We start from the raw sequence: 23,159 nt of genomic DNA, 5'->3' as shown, positions 1-23,159 counted from the left end.
TTAACGAACTATACACAAGGGCTTCCCCAGTTTCATGTGTGCAGATCTTAAGGCCAGGATTTTTCGGTGTTATCTTCATTTCAATTCAGGGTGTCTCTCGGTTGTTTCTGATAGGGGGTCCTAGCACCGCATTCTGTGTAACTTGTGTCTTACTCAACCTTCGGAATACAGTTCGTCTGTTTTTTGTGTGTCCCACTCTGTCGGCTTTCAGTCGAAGATTTATTAGGCTTATGTTTACAAAGAGGGCCATTAAAATGACGAAGGATACAGAGAGGTTTTTATAATATGCCAGTACGGTCAATGTGTGCTTTCGCCTTTTGAGCTTTTTAAATGCAAGCTAGAAGTGCATTCCTTATATGTATTAATTTTTAGGTCTTGTCTGGCTTTAGCAGCACGCATGCGCTGCTCTTGCAATGCGAGGGCCTTTTGGAATCGATACGGATTCCAAGCGTGCACAAGGACGTACAGAAGATGTGCACGCTGGGACTGGATGCTTCACTGGCGGCGTGACACTCTGGGGACTTTTTTTTTCAAACTGTACTTTGAAAGCCAACAAGCATTTGCAATCTAAAAGGCATTGTCTTTGTGAGAGTTTGAGCTATTGTCATTGTAAATGACAATGCCTTTCATTTATGTGTTTCGAAAACCTGTAAGCGGTCCGTAAACACGCACTTTGTACTAATAGTCCTTGCTTATGAGAAGCAAGACTGGCAGTAAAAGAGGTGCAGTTACTGCCAGCCTTGCTTCTCGTAAGCAAGGAATATAAGTACAAAGTGTTAATTTACGCACCGCTTGCAGGTTTTCAAAACACATAAATAAAAGGCCTTGTTATTTACAATGCCAATAGCTCAAACTCTCGCGAAAGTGAGACCTATTGCATTGCAAATGCTTGTTTAAATTGCAGTCCAATCGACCCTCCCTGCGGTGTCCACCATTATAACAAAACGAGCATTTACAATGCAATGGTTTCGCCTTTTGAAAAGTTTGAGCTATTGGCATTGTAAATGACAAAATTTTTATTTATGTGTTTGGTTTGAAAATAAATAAATAAATGGCATTGTCATTCACAATGCCAATAGCTCCAGAAAGCTTAAAAAAGGCAAGAGTGAACGTCGTGCAGGGCCAAAACACAATTATGCTCAACATAAACTCCTAAATAATTTGTTGCATGCAAATAATAATAGGAAAACTAAAACCGAATCATGCTGCACACTTACTAAAAAAAACAAGCACAATGAGGGAACAGGGGGGGGGCAGAAAAGCACGCACAATGAGGGAACAGAAGGGGGCAGAAAATCACGCAGAACAAGGGAACAGGGGGGGCAGAAAAGCAAGCATAACGAGGGAACGGGGGCAGAAAAGCACGCACAACGAGGGAACAGGGGGGGCAGAAAAGCACGCACAACGAGGGAACGGGGGGCAGAAAAGCACACACAACGAGGGAACAGGGGGGGGCAGAAAAGCACGCACAACAAGAGAACGGGGGGCAGAAAAGCACACACAACGAGGGAACAGGGTGGGCTGAAAAGCCCGCACAACGAGGAAACAGGGAGGCAAGAAAACGGGCACAATCGGGGAACAGAGGCAAGAAAAGCGAGCACTCACCAGCTGGGGCGGAGGACTCGGCAGCTTCTCTACTTCTTCCGGCGGAGGTCCAGCAGAAATTGCTCTCCGAAAACCCCCGACATTTTCGGACTTGGGGGGCGTGTTTTTCTTTCTCTTCTCTTCCCATTGGGTGGAATGTAAAATTCCACCCAATGGGAAGAGAAAAGCAAAACATGAGAGGCTGGAACAGGGACAACAAATGCTTCAGAGAGAGAAAGTGTGGAGCAGCAGCAAAGGACAGACCAGTCCGGCACTGTGCAAGAGCGAGAGACGCATGTTTGTGGTTCTTGGCAGGCTTAGACTGGAGAGAAAAGACACTTCAGGGAAGATAATTAGAGGTTATGGAGACAGACAAAAGGCAGGGCGAAAGAGTGAGAAACAGTAAAGGAAGACAGTGTGTGAGACGGGAGAGAACGTGTAAGTGAGACAGTGTGCAGGTGAGAAAGTATGAGAGGCTGTTGACTGCTGGCAGACTGAGACGGTAAAGAAATACTTTCAACAGGAGAGGGTTGGGTATAGAGACAGTCTACTGGGGGGTGAGGCGTTAGACTCAGTGAGATGTGGGATACCCGACAAAGAAGAGACACTACACGGAAGAGAGAATGGGGTACAGAGAGTCTTCAGGGGGAAAAGGTGAGAGAGCTGGGAAACTCAACGAAGATAAAAACACCTTTTGTAGGAGCGGGTAGGGTCCAGAGACAGGGGGGTAGAAGGTAAGAGAGAGATAGGATATCCAGAAGAATAAGACAGAAGAGACCAAGACCTCACAAAATAAATGTTGGGGTATAGAGACAGCAGTGGAGAGGCGGGAGAACGAGCAAGAGATCGGAAGCAGGGAAGGGAAGTATAGTAGGTTGAGGTGGAAGAGGTAGCAGCCACAGACATTTCAGGGAAGAGTGGATTCAAGATTATAGAAGGACAAAAACTGCACGGGGAAACTAGAGAAAATGTAGATAATGGAAGAAGAGAAACTTCCTGAGTGGGTTTGCACCACCTTAGGTCTGTTCTAGGAACGGACTGTTCTTTTATTTTCGGACTAGCACAGGCACCCATGCGTCCAGTATGAAATGCTGAACCTCTTATGGTGGAATGTAAATATCTATTTCCTCTCTTTTTATAAGAGAACGGCGTACATGCATACTTTAGAGTGTTTCCTTCTATGAGATTGGGGAAACTGCGTCTGTTAGAAGCGCAAGGTCTGCAGCAGAATCATGTGCAATGAACTGTATACACTTGACGTACACGGCAGTGCTACCGGTGTCATCTTTACATCTAGAAGTGAAGTGTAACAAAAGTAGAGTAGAACTAAGATCAGCGGGGGTTAGGGTGAGTCTGGGGCAGATGGAAGCTCTTGGCCTCAGATGGGGCTACAGGGTGGTCCGAATAATTCAGAAGGCTCCCAGCTCAGCAGAAACCGACGCTAGCTGGCAAAGCGGAAGTTCTCTTCTTTTCAAAACCAAGGACAGACAGTAAATGTGTATCGACGGTCAGCTACTCACACTGCGCCGCGGCCTCTGGAGGTGGGCAATATAGTCGGGAGCCCTGTGACACTATACAATGTTACTTATACAAATAAACAGAATGCCTGCGCAAGTGCATTCCCCTGATCGTTGGGGAGTGCGAGTGCATAACATCGCGCTCCCCGCCAATCTGTTGGTAATTGTGCTGCTATAGAGCTCACCTCGGTCATACCACTGCAGTCCGCTTCATAGTCCTGACGGCTACGCACAGACTTCAGCTGAACCATCTCAACACCTCGACGCTGCCTGCAAATGTGTAAACGTGCTGCGTTCCTCCTGTCACTTTTTAGAAACAGGTTGGTTCCGTCTGCTCAACAGCAGGACCTTAGAACCATGACGTCACTTGGGCGTCTTGGTACTTGTTGCTGGAGTTCTATAAGCAAGAACAGTGAAGAAGGACAACACTTTCTAACTGTACTGCCCTTTACAGAAATATGGCCTACCCCTTAAAATATTGCCTGCTCTGTAATGTTGCTGTAAAAAGCTCAATTGCAGAAAGCACTGGCAAGCACATTTTTAAGCTATGTGAAAGTCTTCGATTCTTTGAGCACATCGTATACTAATGGTATTGCTAATGGTTAAATATTAATTTGATTTCGCTACATACTGCAAGTGGATGCATCTGTTTTGTACATAAACAGCGCGCATTGTTTGCTTTCGTTACGATCTTACAGTGTACACATTTTGTTTCTACTACTTTATTTATTTGAAATGGCATATCTTCAAGATAGTCGTGAGATTTACAGCAGCAGCTGCACAGTGGTCTTGTAACGTGGCAGGAAGGGTGAGGGATGGGGAAGCGCTCCACGGAAACCTGGCAGACCAGCACTGTTCTGAAATTTTCAAAAAGAAGAAACAGCGACGCAGGGTGGGCATGCAGAACATGGGATACATGCTGCATTAAAATGTAAGCAGCTACGAGCGCCAAAGGTGAACACAGGCATAAGCAGGAAACCAAGAAAACAAGCATTTGCAATGCAATAGGTCTCGGATTTATGAGAGTTTGAGCTATTGACATTGCATACGACAATGCCTTTTATTTTTGTTTTCGTTTTTAAAACATAAATAGAAGGCATTGTGATTTACAATGCCAATAGCTTAAACTTGTGTAAATTCAAGACCTATTGCATTGCAAATGCTTGGTAAGGACTTGTGCCCTGGACAGGGGGTCAGTGGAGTGATAGACCGGCATGACTAAAGCAGAAGGGCGTGGTAACAAAAGGGCAGGGGTGGAGACAGACGCATGGGTGAAGACTAAGGCCCGGAGAGAAATAGAATAGGAGGGGAACAGACAAAAGTGCAGGGGTGAAAGAGAAGCATGGGTAAAGATACAAATGTCGAGGAGAAACAGAAAGGCAGAGGTAGAGACGGAGGCAGAGGTAGAGACGGAGGCAGAGGTAGAGACGGAAGCACAGGAAAGACAGGAAGGCAAGGCAGAAACAGCAGGTCACGGGGAGAAACAGAAGGGCAGGAGTACAGACCAAACACGGGTAAAGACAGAAAGACAGGACGGCAGGAGGAGAAACAGAAGGGCAAGGGGAAAAGCAGAAGGGCAAGGGGAAAAGCAGAAGAGCAAGTGGAGTGAAGGAAGGGAAAGGTAGAAACAGGAGCCGTATTAAAGACAGAAAGGCTGGGAAGAAACAGACGGGCAAGGAAAGTGACCGATGGGCATGGAGGAGACAGAAGGGTATGGGGAGAGAAGGGTATAGGAAAAACAGAATGTTGGGGGAAGAGACAGGCGAGTGGAGAATCATATGGTTGATGAAGAAACAGAAGGGAAGGAGGCAGTACAGAAGAAGGGCAGTAAGAAAAGTTTAGGGTATTCCTAGTTTCCATCCCATTCATAGGGGCTGCACGCAATTTTACTGTTCATGGGCGGGGTGGACTCAGGGCGTGCACAAGATCACACATGGTGGCGGTACGGCGCTCAAAGAGCTGTGAACAAGGGATGTGCATTATTTTACTGCTTATGGACGAGCCTGCTTGGTGCATGCACCGGAGCACACATGCTAACGTGTAGATCGCTCACAGAACGGGTGACTGCTCCCGTTCACACGGGTTGCATGTTATTTTAATGATTATGGACGAGATGGGCTCAGTGCGTGCACCAGAGCACACATGGCGGTGTGTTCCGTGCTCACGTCGCGGTGGACGATTGCTCCCGGTCACGCGATCTGCACGTGTATTTTATTTTTTGTGGCGAAGTGTCCTGTGCTCAGAGGGAGAGGCAGGAGAGACCCCAAGGAGCACAGCACTCGTGAAGCCAATATGTACAGTATTTATTGTAGCATAAGGTAGCATGCAACACTATATGTTAATTAGGACTTGACATGTTCTCTGTGCAGACGATGGCATATGTTAGCCCCAGCCCGTCCTGTCCACCCGCGTGCCCCCGACACCACCTTGATATCGGTGTATCCATGGTTTCCCCCTCCCCCGCCATCCAGCCTTGGCCAGAGCTCAGCTGTTTCAGGCTGGAGCATTGTCTGCACCGCGGAACGGCAAGAGTTAACCTCTCGGCCGCATCTGCAGCCTGCTCCACGAGTGACCGGTGGGCTCAGAGCGCAGAGGACCCAGGCAGCGGGGCGAGGGCTCTGGATGCGGGGAGGACGGAGGTATGTCGCCGGGGGTGGGGGCTGTAGGTAAAAGCGCTATCACACAAATACAAAGCACTGATAGGCGCTATAAAGCAGAGGCGCCCTGCCACGGCCTGGCTGGCAGGGACTGGGATGTGTGTGTGATGGGGGGCGTGGGCTATGCAGGAAAGATCCCGGCGAAGGGGGTGGGATGAGAGCCCAGCTGGGGGTCCGCTGTCACCTGCCGGGGGCAGCCGCACAATAGACAGCAGTGCTCTGATCCTCGCGGTTGTTGGAGTGAGAAGCAGCGGGAGGGGGGCGGGAACGGGGCCGGAGACACGGAGAGCGGGAGGAGGGCGGGAACGGGGCCGGAGACATGGAGAGCGTGAGAGGCAGCAGGAGGGGGGCGGGAACGGGGCCGGAGACACGGAGAGTGGGTGGGAACGGACAAAAAATAAAAGCAAGCACTCACCTGGACTTCTTCCGGGTGCCGTCAATGCCGGAACAGATTCGGGGGCGTTCCTGAGGGCTTTTGGCTGACGTAGCGTGACGTCGCCAAAAGCCAAAAATTCTCGGGAACGCCCCCGAATCTGGTCCGGCCATGACGGACGCCTCTCTGTTCCAATGGCTAGCCTCCATTTATGGAGCTAGCCAATGGAACAGAGGGCGGATTCCCGAGCAACATACTGTAATCATTAGATTTCTCCTGCGCAAAAGCTGCTTGCACAGCTTTTTTGCAGTCGAAACCTTAAAAAACTGAATTGAGTAAATGGCAGGGAGAGGTATCAGATGAATGTAGAGTAGAGATGCTATGGACGTTACTTTAGTGAGCCAGCATAGTAGATAACACATTAATAATTGTATATCTTGGTACTACAAAGAAATATAAATTTAAAAGGCACGAATAGAGAATCTGAGGTTATTATTAATTTTCGGTTCTAACTCCCAGTAGAACTCTGACAATATTATGTCTAACGAGGGACATGCCAGAGCTGCCAAGCATGGAACTGGGGAACCAAATTCGAGACCCGGCCTTGATTTAACATCCTAAATTCTTCGCAAATCCTTAATTTCATTTTAACCAAAAACGTGTGACATAATCTAGTTCTCATGTAAAGCGCTCTAATGCACTTGGACTGAAATTTCGCTTTGTAAAACTGCATAAAAAACAAAATTAAACTTACATTTTTTCTTTGGAATGTGACCTCAGTTTACCAAAGTGTTTTTCATTTAAATTGGGTTAAATGTTTGCTTCGAGACATGGTACATAATGTTACCTACTCTTCTATTCTAGGGTGGAACTCTGATAGCTGTTGGTTTGGGCGTCGCAGCAGCGGCCTTTGCAGGTAAGGTATACCAATTGTGCTTTGGCTACGGTGTCTAACTGGTTGGCGATTGCATGTGTAGTGAGTCTGACTGTAACATAAAAATAGCTCATTAGGCTGCATTCTTAGGGTTAGGTTCAGTGCATTCTAGAGATTAGGGCCCAATACCTCTAGCAATCCTTCTTATTTGAATCCGTTCTAGCAGGGGGTCTCTGTTTTGTCACATCAGCGAGTTCTCAATGGGATTTATTAGGGGGCGGCTTCTGCTTTTTATTTATTTATGTATTTATTTATTCTTTTTGTTCAGCCCTGCGAATCACAAATTGTGCGATCAGGGGGAAGTGCCAGGAGACTGCAGTCAGTCTGTCTGGAAGCTTTCGTGGTGGGTGTCTGTGAATGTTGGTTTTCTAGTGTTACAAGGAGTACTGGCGTTGACGTATCTTTGAAGATTCAAGAGGCGGGTATGGCTGGAAACCATGCCAGTCTTCAGCATTTGACCAGCTATCCCAGCTCCTATACTAGAGTGCTTGCTCATATTGCATAAAACTCTTAATATCGTCCAGATTGCTATGGGGCCTCAGTGTAGCGCCCATGTGGTGGAATAGTAACAACTTTAACTTTGAGTTCTAATGAGTGTAATACTTGCCTATGAATTTTAAATATCATATACAGATCTCCATCTTAGTGTAACCATACTGTTTATGTTTAAAGTGCACTGACACCATGCCTATACATCCATGCAGTAGTATAAGGGCGCCACAGGCAGAAGATAGCAACTGGGAAATACCCTTTGGCCTGCAGCACCAACATTTCTTGGACTGGTGCCACCGATCACCAGTGTGAATCTTCTGATGCCATGGCCTTGTGTGACCAGATTTTGAAATTAATTTGCATTGGCTATTTTTCCCTTCTACGTTTGAAGTGCCAGTATACCATCAGAAGATGATGTTTTATGTAGTCAAATTTATAATATTTGATTTCTGATGGATTCATTTTCTTGCCGATTCCGCATCTTATGAATGGTCCTTCCAGGTTTTAGACTTGTCTGGGAATCTCTCCACAGGCAGAACTGTCCAGTGCTGGCAGGTGGCACCATGCAGCTCCAGAATTAAGTCTTCATTTGGATGTTACATCACCAGAATATCTTTTTTTATTACGTTTATGTGGCGCCCACCAGCATGCTGCCATCAGTGCCTGTTTTTCCGCGCCTTATTGAGGTCGTTCTGAGCTCTCTCTCTTTTGGTGTCTCACTGAAATTCCTCAACATTTCAGCGGCAAGTAAGTCAAATGTTTCCTCGAAGGGCCTCGGGCTTTAATCCTTACCGAGAGTCCTGCAAGAAAGTGTCCCCTTTGTACCCCATGACAAATGTATGTGGTGTCTGGATCAGAACACTGACACCATGACTTGCCCACCTAGTGAATACATGCACCTGAAGGCCACCATGGAGTGTGAATTCAAGGTATTTTTGGCTAAGGCCCAAATGGAGGTTCCCAAGTAGACTCTCCCAACTGCAAACCACATTCTAAGGAACAGTCAAAATAGATCTTTTATTCATGACTGAAACATGGATGGGCCAAGCCTCCGATCCGGACTTGGTCATAGCCGTCCCGGCGGGATATACCACCCACAGACTTGATAGGCAAATCAAGAAAAAGGGAGGTGGCATTGCCATTATTGCCTGTGATACCTACACAGTAAGGTTCACTATTATTCCACAGACCTCCTGTGAAGCCATTGAATTCGCTATTAAATTGTCTCCATCTTACACTTTTAAAGGGATCCTCCTCTACCGCCCCCCAGGGCCCAGAAACGACTTTATCGGCTCTTTCAGGTCAATTCTGGAAGTATCTGCATTAGACAATCCTTTCACCATTCTGGGTGACTTTAACTTCCATTTTGATGTCCTTGACAATCCTGATTCAGCTACATTATTAGCCGATTTATCTACATTTGGCCTTGTTCCCCTGGTTCATGCTCCTACGCATGATGGAGGTCACATGTTAGATGGCATCTTTTCCAATGCCACAGGCTTCAAAGTCACACAAATACTCCCGCTAACATGGTCCGACCACCATCTTATTCTGACATCGTTACAAATACATGACCCCTTGTTTAATAAATCCAACTGCATCTCCCGCCAACCATATTTGGCATGGGAGGACATAGATGAATCCAGGTTAAAAAATCTGCTCACAGCTACCACCCCATTGTTATCCACCGACCCTAATACTGCTACTTCCCAATTTTACAACTGGGTTAGTTCAGCAGCCAATGACCTGGTTCAAGTCAAGCAACGTTCACGCAACAGATCCACCCCCTCGGCCCCATGGTACACGGACAAACTACGCATACAAAAGCAACAGTGCCGAAACAGAGAGAGACACTGGCGGAAAGACTACTCTCAGGAATCAAAAGTCCTGTATAAAGAGTCAGTAGCCACATACAAAAATCTCATTATAGACGCCAAGAAAAAGTACTATTGTCATAAAATAGAAACTGCACATAACTCCAACAAATGTCTATATGAGACTACCAAACAGTTAGCAGGTTCGTCTGCTGACCTAACTCCTCCCCCGTCTCAAGCTCTCTGTGACGCTTTGTCCAAGTTTTTCTTTAGCAAAGTTGACGACATATATCGAATCTTTGCTAATACTGCTACCAGCTCCCATGAGGCCTCTACCCAGCCTGAAGGACCAGTTCTTCATCAGTTTAGAGAGGTCACCTGCTTGCAGGTACTAAACACCATATCCTCCATTAAATCTGGGTCGGCCTTGGACCCTTGTCCGTTGAAGGTTATACGGCCTATGTTGGATGTAGTTCTCTCATCCATAACAGAAATCTGCAACTCCATGTTTTCCACAGGTACCTACCCGGATACCTTAAAGAAAACACTTATAAAACCACTCCTCAAGAAACCCACCCTTGATAAACAAGAACTCAAAAGTTACCGGCCTATTGCCAGTTTGCCTCTATTAGCGAAAATAGTGGAAAAAATTATGAACACCCAACTTTCCTTCTTTATCGAGGAGAACAAAAAGCTGGATGAATCGCAGTTTGGCTTCCGCCGATATCATGGAACTGAAGACCGCCCTGGTCAAAGCGGCGGACGATATTAGATCTATCCGGGATGCAGGAGGCTCAGCCATCCTGATCCTACTGGACATATCGGCGGCTTTCGACACGGTCGACCATGCCACCCTAGTCGACCGTGTCGAGAGCATGGGTATCCGAGGCAACGCCAAAAATCTTATTGCCTCCTTCCTGGCTAACAGGACCCAGGTTGTCACTGTGGGACCTTTTGAGTCCTCTCCCTTGTCATTGCCTTGTGGAGTTCCTCAGGGCTCATCCCTTAGTCCGACACTCTTTAACATTTATGTGTCGGACCTTGCCAAAGTCATCAGGGCACATGGGATGAGCCTGACGTCCTACGCAGATGACACCCAACTGGTCCTAGCTGTTAAGAACGATGGGCCACAAAAAGCCAATATGCTTAATCAGGGCATGCAGGCAATTGGCGGCTGGATGGCCGACAATTGCCTGAAACTAAACTCTGAAAAATCAGAAGTTGTAGTTTTCGGCAATCTTTCCCCGGAGTGGTCCTCTTCATGATGGCCTTCGTCTATGGGCCAGCCTCCAAACCCGGTTGATAAGGTCAGGAACCTGGGTGTCATGTTTGACAATCATCTGAACTTCCTACCTCATGCTAACCAGATCTCCTCCTCCGCCTTTTACAAACTCCGGCTCATTAAGAAAATTCTGCCCTTTTTACCCGAACATCTTGCCAAAACCTTGGTGAGCGCCCTGGTTCTCTCCACCCTAGATTACTGCAACGCCTTGTTTCTAGGTGCTCAGGAGAGAGTGCTAGCTAAAATGCAGGTTATCCAGAATGCAGCCGCAAGGCTTCTAGGGCGCATCTCTAAATACCAACCGGTCTCACCAACCATAAGACAACTTCATTGGCTCCCGGTGAAAAAGAGGATTAAGTTTAAGGCATTATGTCTAATATACAAGGCCCTACACAATGCCGGACCAGTGTTCTTCACTCAGCACCTAACCTGCTACTGCCCGTCTAGAACACTGCGTTCCTCTAGTTCCTCTGATCTGGTGGTCCCCCGAACTAAAACTGTCAACTGGGGTGACAGACGATTCCTGGTAGCTGCACCGAAACTGTGGAACACACTCCCCCACTCAATTAAGACCAGCTCCTCCCTCTGGTCTTTCCGGAAAAGCCTTAAAACCTGGCTTTTCAATCTTTGATTTCCACCATCCTCTGTATTTAGTGCCTCCACGGGTTAAACATCGCAGTTATCTAGCGCCGAGATGCCTTAGGGCCGTCGTTCGCGCTTTATAAATGTTGTTATAAATAAATAAATAAATAAATAAATAAAAGCACAATAAGAAGGAAGTGTCTTCATCATCTTTGGACATTTTAGGCATAGATTCAGACACCTTGAATCTAAAGACTATGGCTCCATGGAGGTTAATGAGGCTGATCCTCCTCCTGCTACCTTAGAATACTGATACTAGCATTTTCTTGGACTTACAAATTGCTTCACCAAATTCTTCACAAGAATGGGACATTTCCTACCTCTGGCCCTTCTTGAGAGAAGGTTTAATCTTATACAACAGTGCTTTCCATTGGATTTTCCAGAGGTATCCTTAATACGCTCATGGATAAGCCCTTTGATGGCTATCTGCTGTTTAGAGAGCCCCGACAATGGCAGCTGTCTCAAACCTTCCAAATGCCACAGCAACTATATCGCTCCTTCAGAGGCAGTGATGGATATAGAAGCCATCCAGACCAATCCTGACCAATGTGCCTTCCTGACCAATCACCCGGTTTAATACGAACTAGTGGCTCGTTTGCTAAACGGTTTGTTTTGCTTGTTCCCTCCCACTCCGTTTATTGCTCCTATGCGGGATATGATTCTAGTTTTTACTTTCTTGATGGCATCTAAGTTCAAGCTGATACTCATGCCCTGTTTTAATCTGAAATCTGTTCTTTTGATGATGATTACTTTCTGCTTGCAGGGTCGGAGAATTTCACGCCCTTTCATTTGCTCCCAGATAAGTTAGTCCTTTACAGCTGCCCATCCAGATTATCCAAAGTCGTTTCTACATTTCATATGGTCCAATCTATTACTCTTCTATCTTTCTTCACACAATCTTTTTTAGTGTCTCTGCTCACTAAACAGTTGGTATCCTCACAGCCTATATATTCAAGCCTATGTGATGTGAACAAGTTGTATGAGCGGTTTTTCAATTGCCAGCCAATGTCACTAGAGGTATTTTTCAGAGTTTGGCACGCCATCTCTCGAAGAGCCGCTTGATGGGAGCTGAGACCCCACACTGGATCGGAGTTTACACCTTCCCTGCTTCCCAGTCCACCAGTTTCAAGTTTGAGCATGTACTCTGTGCAGGGCATCAAGTGTTGTTACTAGGCTCGTATTTTACCGCCAGTATTACAGTAATTTTCGGAGTGAAGCCGGTTGAAATGCCAGGTATTTTCTAGTGTGTGAGTATCCAACACTGCACAGTAGCTTTTGCCTGAGCTGGATGCAGCCCATTCTCTGTCACGAGGAACTGTTACTGCATACACAGTGGGAGCCTGGGAGAAGTCATGGGTGGCTGCCTCAACCTGTCCGGCCCCTCCTGTTCACACTTCTGTTTGCCTGAGTTTCTGCGGCACCGGGCTCAAGGCAGGACAGCAGTCTATCACTGCCATTCATTCACAGGCTCGAGCCGCGGATTCCAATTGGCCAATCAGCAAATGTAATTGCAAGTACAGGAGAGATTGTGAATAAAGTACATTGACACAGTAAAAATAAATCCTGCAGAGAGGACACTCGAGATTTCACTTCTTTTTGGCCGCCTCATTCTTTTTGGGCGTGAAGTGGAGCATTTAGGTTAATTAAACTGTAACTCCTCTGTCTTGCTGGCTGTGGTGGCAACAAAAGATCTCTTAGATGCTAATGCATGAATATATGATGCCAGCTGTACGTTAGTAGTGCTGCACTGGCATGAGGCTAGTACTCTGCACCTCTCTGTGTGTACCTGCTTGTACCTGTGCACCAGTGTGATTGCTTAGCTGCTAAGAGGTGTCAATGTATATAAAATATAAATTGTATCAAGTGACATAATGCAAGAACTGTCACAGTACTCCGAGTACCCTCTCTACACTTGGACTGGGGTGTTGTGATTAGTTAGCTCGATTTTGGAAAAGGGGGTGGTGATGGACAGAGTTTCTGAATGATGCAGAATACTCCTACCCAGTCAAGAGATCAGGGCTTGATCCATCACCGTTTTTTAGCTCACTGCACCATCCCAGCTCAGAACCTGGCTACATGCAAATTAGTCTGTTCCTGTCCCAGTGCATGATGGGAACAGGGCAAACCAAACTACCAAGCCAATTCTTGTACTGGGAAGGAAACAAGCTTCCGGGGACCGGTTTCTGGCATTTCAGCCGTCGTCGGCCCGGCTTGCTTGAATACTGATGGTGCAATGAGCAAGGGACTCATGTCTGAGCATACCCTTCCACGCTTAGTGTGGACAAAATCGATTTTGGAAAAGGGGGTGGTGATGGACAGAGTTTCTGAATGATGCAGAATACTCCTACCCAGTCAAGAGATCAGGGCTTGATCCATCACCGTTTTTTAGCTCACTGCACCATCCCAGCTCAGAACCTGGCTACATGCAAATTAGTCTGTTCCTGTCCCAGTGATTAGTTAGCTCTCCTGGGGTATCAATGTTTGAGTACGTAATCCAAGCTCTGTAAATATTCTTGACTCAGAGGTGATGTATCTTCCATCCTACCAACGTGTGAGTTCCTCCGTGTACCAGTGTGCTTTGAGTACTTAATAGGACTTGTGTATTATTCTGTGAGTATCTAACTCTTTATAAATACCATGCCACAGGGGTTCCGTGAGCACCTTCCATCTATGTGTGAGTACCTTGTGTGCAAGTATACTGTGAGTACCTGTTGGAACACATGCCCATCACACGGTTTTGGAATGATGTGCACTTTGTCTTACCCGCTTATCATTATGTTAATACCTACCTCCAATTCTAAGTAAACTCGTTTTATGACTGTAACCACGCAGATTTGTGCATAAGTACTTCTTCGCCCATGTACCGGCGTGCTGTGAGCTCCTACCACCCTCTAAGGACAGCATATTTTATAATTGATTACCCCTCCATCTCTTTGTATGCACTTCAGAGGGGATTTAAGGCCCACCTCTCACCCCCTTGTTGGGACTGGTCATCCCTGCTATGCACACCAGCCTGCACTGAATCCTCTTTCCCTTGATTTATTGTGAGTACCACCTAGTGGTTGTGCCAAATTATTTCACCCAACACCAAAGCGTTCGGGGAGCAGTTTTGTTTTTCATGATTCACCAGGCACATTTATATATTTCCCTTGGGAATCATGAATGCTCGCACTGTTGATTGTTGCCCTCTAGCACCTAATCCTCTCTTACTCGACATACGCCCTTCACCTGAAGTGGTACTTTTTCCCTTGGCTACTCGACCTAAATTCTCCTAACTACTTCATTTTCTGTCCTCTTTTATTCCGTTATCTCCTTTACTATGCTACCTTTTACAATGTCCCATTTGTTTGTTTAATCCCATCGTCCTAATTGATTAGCACCAGTTACAAATACAATCTGCAGTCATTGCATTGCAAAGATTTGAATAATCTTACAAACAAATGCAAAGCAGTGATAGTAACTGTAAAGGGAACTGTGCAGAGTTGTGTTGCAGTGAGCTGTAAGATCCTCGAATACAGTACTCATTCTTCTAAAAGGAGAAGCATTGGCAAAGCAATTGCGTCTCACCTTTATAATGTGAATGCTGAACTACTTGCTTTGCTAAAATGTTCTTGTAAAGTATTATTTAAAAAAGCAAAATAACGTATTTTCAAAACACTGGAGGAAAAGCAAACACCTGTCTTATGGTATCTCAAAACTGGGCATTGAATTCAATGTTTTTGGTCTTTATAAATGCCATTATTTGCCACAGCATGGCCATGGCATACCTTTCACTTGTTTACCATGCTATGGCACACCTAGGCTTTCCTGTTTTCGGTTTCTGTATTTTTGGTAAATTCTGGTGGGTTTTTTCAGTGTTTTCAATATCTTAAAAAACAGTGGTAATCCGTGGTTAGACATTTTAACGCCATTAAAAACAACACCAGCAGTGTTTTTCCATTGTTTATGGAATGTGTTGCTTTTATTATTGCTTGCATTCTGCACTGTGTATAGACAGTGTGCGTACAGGGTGTATGAGGTCCAAACACATTTTTACAAATCAAACCTATTGTAGTACACCGTACAATACTTCTTTAGTGAGTCTTTGGTCATGTGCGCTCCCTCTTCCCTACCCATGTAAATGTTTATCTGTGAAAAGGCCCTTTCAACATTGGCATTTGAGAAGGGCAATGCCAAAACAGCCAGTACACAATTTGCTAACTCTGGCCACTGAAATATCTTTCCATAGCAAATACTGGTGCACCTGAAGATTGTGATTCTCTGGGACAGGTTCTGCAACATAAGCGTACATGCCATCAGTTATTGAAGCAGTCAAAAATGAAGCAGCACTTTTTAAAGTCTGGTGTATATTCCCCTTTACGGAAGGGATCTAGAGCTTGTGCAGAGTACTCAGCGAGGCTTCATTGACTTCAAATGCCATGGTTGATGAAGGAGCCATTTCTCATGCACTGTAATATAACATTTCCTGATTTTCTCCTCAACATTTCTTTGCTTACCAAGAACCATGGAACATGTTGCAGTGCTAAAGTCACTAAAATTGTCAAAGCATACTCTCAAGGAGATGTTTCACATCTACACCAATTGCTCTGAATACTTGGTAGACAAGGGGGGGGTTTCAAACTCTAGTTCTTTGATTATGTCCACTACAGCAGTCATGTTTTCCTGTAAAAATCTAAGAATGCAGTAGAGTGTAAATTTTTTGACATCATTATCAATATGCAACCAAAGATCCTCAAGTTTCTTGCCTTTGGCATCATCACTAAGCACAAATTCTGTAAACGGTTGCCACATGGATAATATATCATTCACAGCCTCTTGGACCGAAAACCACTGGATAAATTACACAGTTGGGATGACTCTTTCTTTGATGCCACACACAGCACAAAATGAGAAATATTTGCGTTTTAGTTCCCGGGCATAACAAAACAATACAACCGAATGGACTACAAATTCAATAGCATTCTTCATTATCTTTGAAGATTGTAAAGATGTTTTCAGCATACCATCTAGCAAGTGGCAAGGATCTCTTACAGAGAAGCACTTCAGCTCAGGTATCAATTTTGACAGGTCATCAAACAACCTTTTCATGCAGTTACCTGAGTTCCTGCAAATACAAATAATGTCACTCTAATCTTTGTTGAACTTGGTAAGAACTTTTTGCAGCAGCATTCCAAATGACTCTGAGCTCCATATTTTCTAAATGCCTGGTCATGTTTTCACCACTTTCCCAGATGCTTGGTGACAGCACTCTTTTCACATATGCCTTTCACTAGACCCTTGCATTGAATGTTTAAAGCCTGGGTTGTTTGGCAATTTATCTATGATCAATTACGACTCACTAGAAAAGGAGGCTGATATATCAAATGGTTTCACCCATTCTCTGTCTGTGGGTAAATGTGATGGAACATATCGGGAAAGATTCTTATGAAACCAGCCATTTTACCAATCCGTGAAAGAATCAATTGTGGCCAAAATATAAAATGTGATTTTGATATTTCCTGATTCTCTACAGTTTATAAAATAATTAAATAAGGCCTAAAACATGCTACATCTTTAGACCAAATCCCCAAAATTGAAAAAAGCAAAAGGAAGAAGAAACAATATTTTAGTAACATCCCTAAACAATCCAATCTTTCTTGCTGCTGCATTGTATAAGAAAGTTACATTTCATTGGCAACTTCAGGAAGAAATAAAAATGACCTTTTTCTTTCTTTGAAAGGCATTTAGTTTGTGGTTGTGAAGTTGTTCTTTCAGTGTTTATATGTTTTCATGGTTAGGGCTATTTCCTTTCAGTGGGGTTTTATCAATTATAGGATTAAATCTAAAACATGATAGCCAAGTCATACCTTTCACTCACGAAACTTTAAACAGAATTGAAAAAGTAATAAACAAATGTTTTTAGTCAACTTCCTAGTTTAATTTTCTTTTATAAAGTTTTCACCCCAAGCCCTCACTCCCATACGCAGCCTCCTGTGGAGATTTCAGCTCGCTTGCTTGCTCTACGCCGTTTCCAACATGATTGATACCATACCTCTTCAAATTTACCAGGCAGCGTACAGGTGGAGTACTTAAGAGGTTCTCAGCAGTAAAGCCGGTATATTGTCCTGCAAAGGTTGCAATTCTACTTGCATCATGCGCTGCATTCTCCCCAATTGTTTGATACCCTTCATGCCTCTCAGTTTGTGGCCACTGTGAATATGAAACTGAAGCAGAATGAAAGGAAGGTGGAAGAAGACTGAATAGAAAGTTATCTTAATAAGTTATGAAAGATTGTAGTGACACTCTGGTTGCATCTTTCTGCACTTTGCATTTCTCGTGATTGCCCCATTGAAATTTTAACCCCAAGTTGGACTCTTCATACCCCATTTATGCATGTGTGCATTGCTTTTTGTAATAATTAAACCTTTTCCTTACCTGTCCAAATGTATTTTCCGACCAGGACTGTTGAAAACGTCCACTACAATTTTCTTGTTCTATTTGCAGAAAGCAATACAAGCTAATTGATTTGGCTTGACCATTGTTTAACAATTTGCTAGCCCTGACTGGGTGCAGAAATTCAGAAAAGAAATGTCATAGTTAAGATGGTTGATCCAAATGTAATTAAAATAGGGATTTATGAGCAATCAGTTGTTTTCTCCAAGAAAAGCGGCCACCTATAAGTGTTTATTTAGATTTCAAAGGGTTTTGTTTTAAGAAGTTTGATCCACTAGATAGTCCTTGGACATCTTCCTCGTTCATTTGTGTGTCTGTGTGATGTTATGCCTCTATGTAGACAGGGTGAGGGTAGAGTTGATAAAAATGTTGCATTTTGATCATTACAACTCTTGGGGAATTTATTACTGTATTCCTTAACCTGGATACTCTCTATTAACCTGTTCCGTGCTCACGTCGGCCAACGCGAACACTACCTCCCTGGTGCTGCGCATGGCCGTTGGCCGACGCAGCTCCGCCTACCGAATAGAACGCCCGCGGTAAACGGGTTAAGTGTGTATTAAAATGCTTTACCTCTTGGTTTGCCTTTTGTGTTTCCTTTTACATCTCTTGTAATGTAACGGGAATATATATTTGTTGGTAGTGGCCCCAGGCCTTTTATCTGTGGCCTAATGTCTGCACCCCCTTAAAAAAATTGAGGCGCCACTGTAGACTAAGTGTCCTGGGTATAGAGCTGGGTTGTGTGCATCTACAATAAATGTACATCATAGAGAGAACTACAATTGTTCTCTCACACCTCACTTCTGATGTACAATTCCTGCTGCCAGTGCCAGCAGTCAAGGTGAAAGGCAGGGCATGGATCATAAAAGAAGTTGCAGTTAAAAAAAAAAAAAAACATTTGCAATGCAATAGGTCTCGCATTAGGAAAGTTTGAGGTATTGGTATTGTAAATGACACATTTGGTATTTGTATTGGTTTTGAAAATCGCGAAATTAATAGCTTTGTCATTTACAATGCCAATAGTTTTAACTTTCTCAAATGTGACACCTACAGCATTTGTAATGCAATATGTGTTGTATTTACGTGACTTAGATGTATTGATATTACAAATAACAATGGCTTTACATTTTTTTAAATAATTAATACTTAAATAAAAGCTATTGTAACTTATAATGGCAATAGCTTAAACTTTTGTGAATAACATTTGTGAAGATTATGTTCAGTGTATTTTTTTGTGTTGAAAATCCAAGAACAGAAGTGAAATATTAACATCTTTTTGTTTCATTTGTAATAAAGCTTGAAACAATGAGAGAACATATTTGGACCAGGTGTTGTTGAATGGTTGCACAGATTGATGCTGTGGTGGCGCTGAGTGATGTTGTGATGGCGAACGAGGGTAACGATTGGTTAGTCCACTGTGCAATTTGGCTCATCAGGTGGGCAGGGCACCTTATGTGTGTCATTGCTGCCTGCCCTTGGATCGCCTGTAAATTGACCCACCATGTTGGCATATTTCTTATGCAAAATAAACCTGCAGCAACATTTTCTCCAACAACTACAGTGTCTTGTGTGTTCTTTATTATGGTATTGCTGCGTCTACGGGTGGGGTGAGTTGCTGATATTGGCACTATGCTTCTGGCCCCTTGATTGACACTTCCAAATTTACCAAGTTTGTAAAACGCTCTCTGGTCGCCAGGGACTGTCTGGGATGACAAGCAGTTATGCCAGGTTTAAACTTCCCAACTTTACTACAGGTCAAGAGTTCTTTTTCTAAATGAGCTGCCCATGACGTCTGGCAACAATGAATTGTAATACTGAAGATCTAATCCACCGAACAGTCTAAGGAACATGACATGCTGGAATGGCTTCCCCTTAAGAATGTACAGTGGGCCTGCGGTTCACTAAGAGTAAATAATCCGTAATGCGCATCTTTCTCTCCGTGGGGTCTCAGCTGGGCTTTGTTTAGATTCTGCCTTGTGATCGGTTCGTGTTTTCTCTTTGTGGTTTGACAGCACTATGTCTGAATCAAAAAGATTTACAAAAAGTGAGCAACCCAAGTGTACCCTTGAGGGCTTGGGTAATGAAAATGAATGGGTGAAGATGCCTTCAAGGGAATTTATTTCATGCGTACTTGATTATTTAGACTAATTTTAGGAAGGATCGGTTAGTGATCCTTGTTAAGAATCAATCAAAAACTGTGGAATTGGGGGCGTGGCTAAGATGGTGGCCCGGTAGGACGTGTCTTGCGGAGGCTCCCCAGACCCGATCCCCCACCGGGGACCTTTGCGGACCTTCGCCCCCACCGAGCAGGCCATCGTTTGCAGACAGGGTCCCTGCACGCAGCTGCGACCGAGGAGCCGGAGGCGAGGCTCTGGGACGGCGTGGAGCGCTGAGAAACGGAGGCGCTCGGCAGCCGGCAGAAGGCGCGAAATCAGTGACCCGGGCGCTGGTGCCTGGGGGCCCGGGGAGACCCCCCGCGGCATCACAGATATTGGAGAGGCAGAGTCGGGGGCTCAGGCGGCGACTGCGGGGGTCAGGGAACAACATCCAGCGGCACCGGCCGTTGGGCCCGGCGGACCAGAGGAGGACTGAGCAGCGCCGGGTCCGCCGGCTTCTGGAGCTACGTGAGGCCGCGGCGTGGGCCTAGTGGAGGCGGGCGCCCAGAACCGGAGGCGCCTAACTGCGCCGAAAGGCGCGAAAAGAGGAGACCCCACACAGCATCGCGGACAAGGGGGGGGACGTCAGGGTCCCCGGCGGCGCCTGTGAGGGCCGAGGAGCAAGGCCCAACCGCACCAGACTGCGACCCGGCGAACAGTGCAGGGCCGGGTCCGCCGGCCCTCGGAGCTACGTGACTCCCAGGCGTGGGCCTACAGGAGGGGACGCGGCCTGGGGCAAAGTGCAAAGCCCGGCTGGCCACCGCAACGAAGAGTGACCACATCGGAGGGGACAGGGAAGGAGATCACTCCCCCCCCCCTTCCCGCCACACGTCCACTGCTACTGTGGTCCGGGAAGAGGACGGGAGTTACCGGGCTGCGGAGAGGCCTTGCCGTCTCAGGAAAGGAGGTGAGCGGTAACCGGGGGGCAGCCAAGGAGTGACAGGGGGCACAGCAGGGGGTCCGCCCACCCCCCACTCCCCCCACGACTGGCAAGAAAGGTGCACCTCGGGGCAGGAGTCCCAGCGGGGCCCCATACCGGGCGGCCGGCCCCCCCCCCCCCGGGGGAAACCATCCACGTGGTGCAGAGGGAGTCGGAGGCCCCGAGAGTGTGAGGGCAGACTACCGGCGCGACCGCAGGGGAGAGGGGCCTCAACGAATAGCGGGACGACAGGCGCATCCCCAGACCTAGAAGCACCTGAAGCCGAGTGGGGAGCACGGGGGCCCAAACCTGAGTCGCCCTGGGCCCTAGGACAAGCCACAGCTGAACCACCGGGTAGTACCGAGGAGACGGGGGCCGAGGAGGCGAGGGGCAGCGGAGGCGACGGACCCCTGGAGGAGACAGCCCAGGCGGATCGTCGGAGTCCCAGGGAGCGGCCACGTGCGCTAAGTCCTGCCAAGCACGCAACAGGAAGCAGCAACAAGGGGGCCTTTGGCAGAGGCTTTAGAGTCACGGAGTCTGTCGAGGCACGAGGGCCGAGGTGTTGGACAGGAGCGGGTGACCCCACCGCCGTGCGGCTCGAACTTCTAGGGGAGTTCGGCAGGGACACCCAGGATCACGGCCTGATTGAAGCCCTCAGCCAGGACCGGGATCTACATGACGACCAACGGCCGCAAAGGGAGCCGCAACATCTCGGAGATGCTGACCAAGGGGCCCTCTAAGAACGACAAAAGCCCAGACAAGCCAACGTCGGGGCCCCCCCCCCCAAGGGGAAAGACATCCCAGAGGGCGAGACGCCGGCAACTAAGGCGTTTATGGAGGCCCTCTTCACCTCCCTGAAAGAGGACATTCAAACCTTCCGACAGGAAATGACCGGGGAATACAAGGAGCTCCGGCGAGATGTCGATGACCTGGGGGAGAGAGTGGCGGCCAACGAGCTCTCAGGCCAGGCCAGAAGTGAAGAAATAGAATTCCTCCGGCAAGAGATAGTCCACCTCAACGACCAGCAGATGGACCTTCAGACCCACACGGAGGACCTGGAGAATCGCTCCAGGCGAAACAACATTCGAGTCCGGAATGTGCCGCCAAAGGCAGAGGGTGATGACACGGCGGGGTATCTACAGGCGCTCTTCCGGATGGTGCTGGGAGAGGGGGATGACTTTGTGATTCGCATCGACAGAGCACACCGGGTGGGCCCGGCCCGCAGGGCCCAAGGCCCCCCGCCGGACATCCTGGCCTTTCTGCCTGACTACCCCGTAAAGGAGCGCATTTTGAGAGAGGCACGTCGCAAGCAGCCCCTTCGTTTCCAAGACCACAATGTGGAACTTTTTCAGGACCTGGCTGCAACTACCCTACAGAAACGAAGGGCGTTCAGGGCGGCCACCGCTTTTCTACGTAAGGAGGGGGTCCCCTACTCCTGGGGGCATCCTTTCCGTCTCGTCTTCAGATGGAATGGCGCCCTCCACCAGCTGCGTTCCCTGCAGGACACCTGTGCCGTATTGGGCATCCCCCACGAGGAACCCCACCAGGAAAACACAGATGAAGGTGGATCATCTGGAGCCGCGCCCGGCTCCCAGGGGACGTCAGGTGACGGCTGGCAGAAAGTGCGTCGAGACAGGCAGCGGAGAAAGACACTCAAGCCCAACCCGGACACAGTGGCCCAGGAACGGGCCGCAGCGATCCAAGAAGTATCTAAGGACACCGGTGCAGATTCCTGAGTCGATTCCGGCGAAGGTCGTCACCAGCTAAGTTTTGACACCAGGTCGGGGGGGGGGTCGGGGGGCCGAGAGCCGCCACTGCCACACTCCCACACATTGACTCACTTACCACAGGCCTAGACTGTCACATGATTGGCCTGGGACTATGTTCACCAGTTGGGGAAGGGGGGGGTTGAGGGTGTTAGTAGGGGGGGGGTGTTGGGGCCGGGCAGGGCGAGGGGGAGGGTGATCGGTGTGTTCCACGAGGATTAGCGACAGGCGCTCCAGGTGGGAATGGCTCGGGGCTTACTTCAGGGCAGGCAGGATGTTCACATACCTATGGCGGTTGATAGCATACGTATCCTCTCCCTTAATGTGAAGGGACTCAATAACCCTATCACGAGGAGAGCAGTCCTCTCATTCCTTGAACACTCTGAAGCCGAACTCTGTCTGTTACAAGAAACACACCTGCTAGCAAAGGACTGGCATCGCATGAAGGCGAGAGCCTTCCCCCACCAATTTTACTCCGCGGCCACCGAGAAGAAGGCGGGAGTGGCTATACTGGTGGCCAGACATTTTAGAGGGCGGGTGGGGAGCAAGGTGGCGGAGATCAAGGGCAGACTCCTAGCACACACGATACAC

The 23,159-nt window shown here is 47.1% G+C and overlaps 1 protein-coding gene across 1 annotated transcript in view; it reads left to right on the top strand.

Moving 5' to 3' along the window:
- The window catches only part of DNAJC15 (DnaJ heat shock protein family (Hsp40) member C15), a 237,573-nt gene that overhangs the window by 118,888 nt on the left and 95,526 nt on the right, over positions 1-23,159 (top strand). The window contains exon 3 of the mRNA XM_086933441.1: positions 6,996-7,047. Coding sequence (XP_086789567.1) covers positions 6,996-7,047 — 52 coding nt within the window. The remainder of the gene's footprint in view (positions 1-6,995; positions 7,048-23,159) is intronic.

This window comes from Lissotriton vulgaris, chromosome 8 (assembly GCF_964263255.1).
Source record: "Lissotriton vulgaris chromosome 8, aLisVul1.2, whole genome shotgun sequence".
Taxonomy (NCBI): Eukaryota; Metazoa; Chordata; class Amphibia; order Caudata; family Salamandridae; genus Lissotriton; species Lissotriton vulgaris.
Note: the sequence above shows the minus strand (reverse complement) of the source record. Positions and strands in the feature narration are given on the sequence as shown.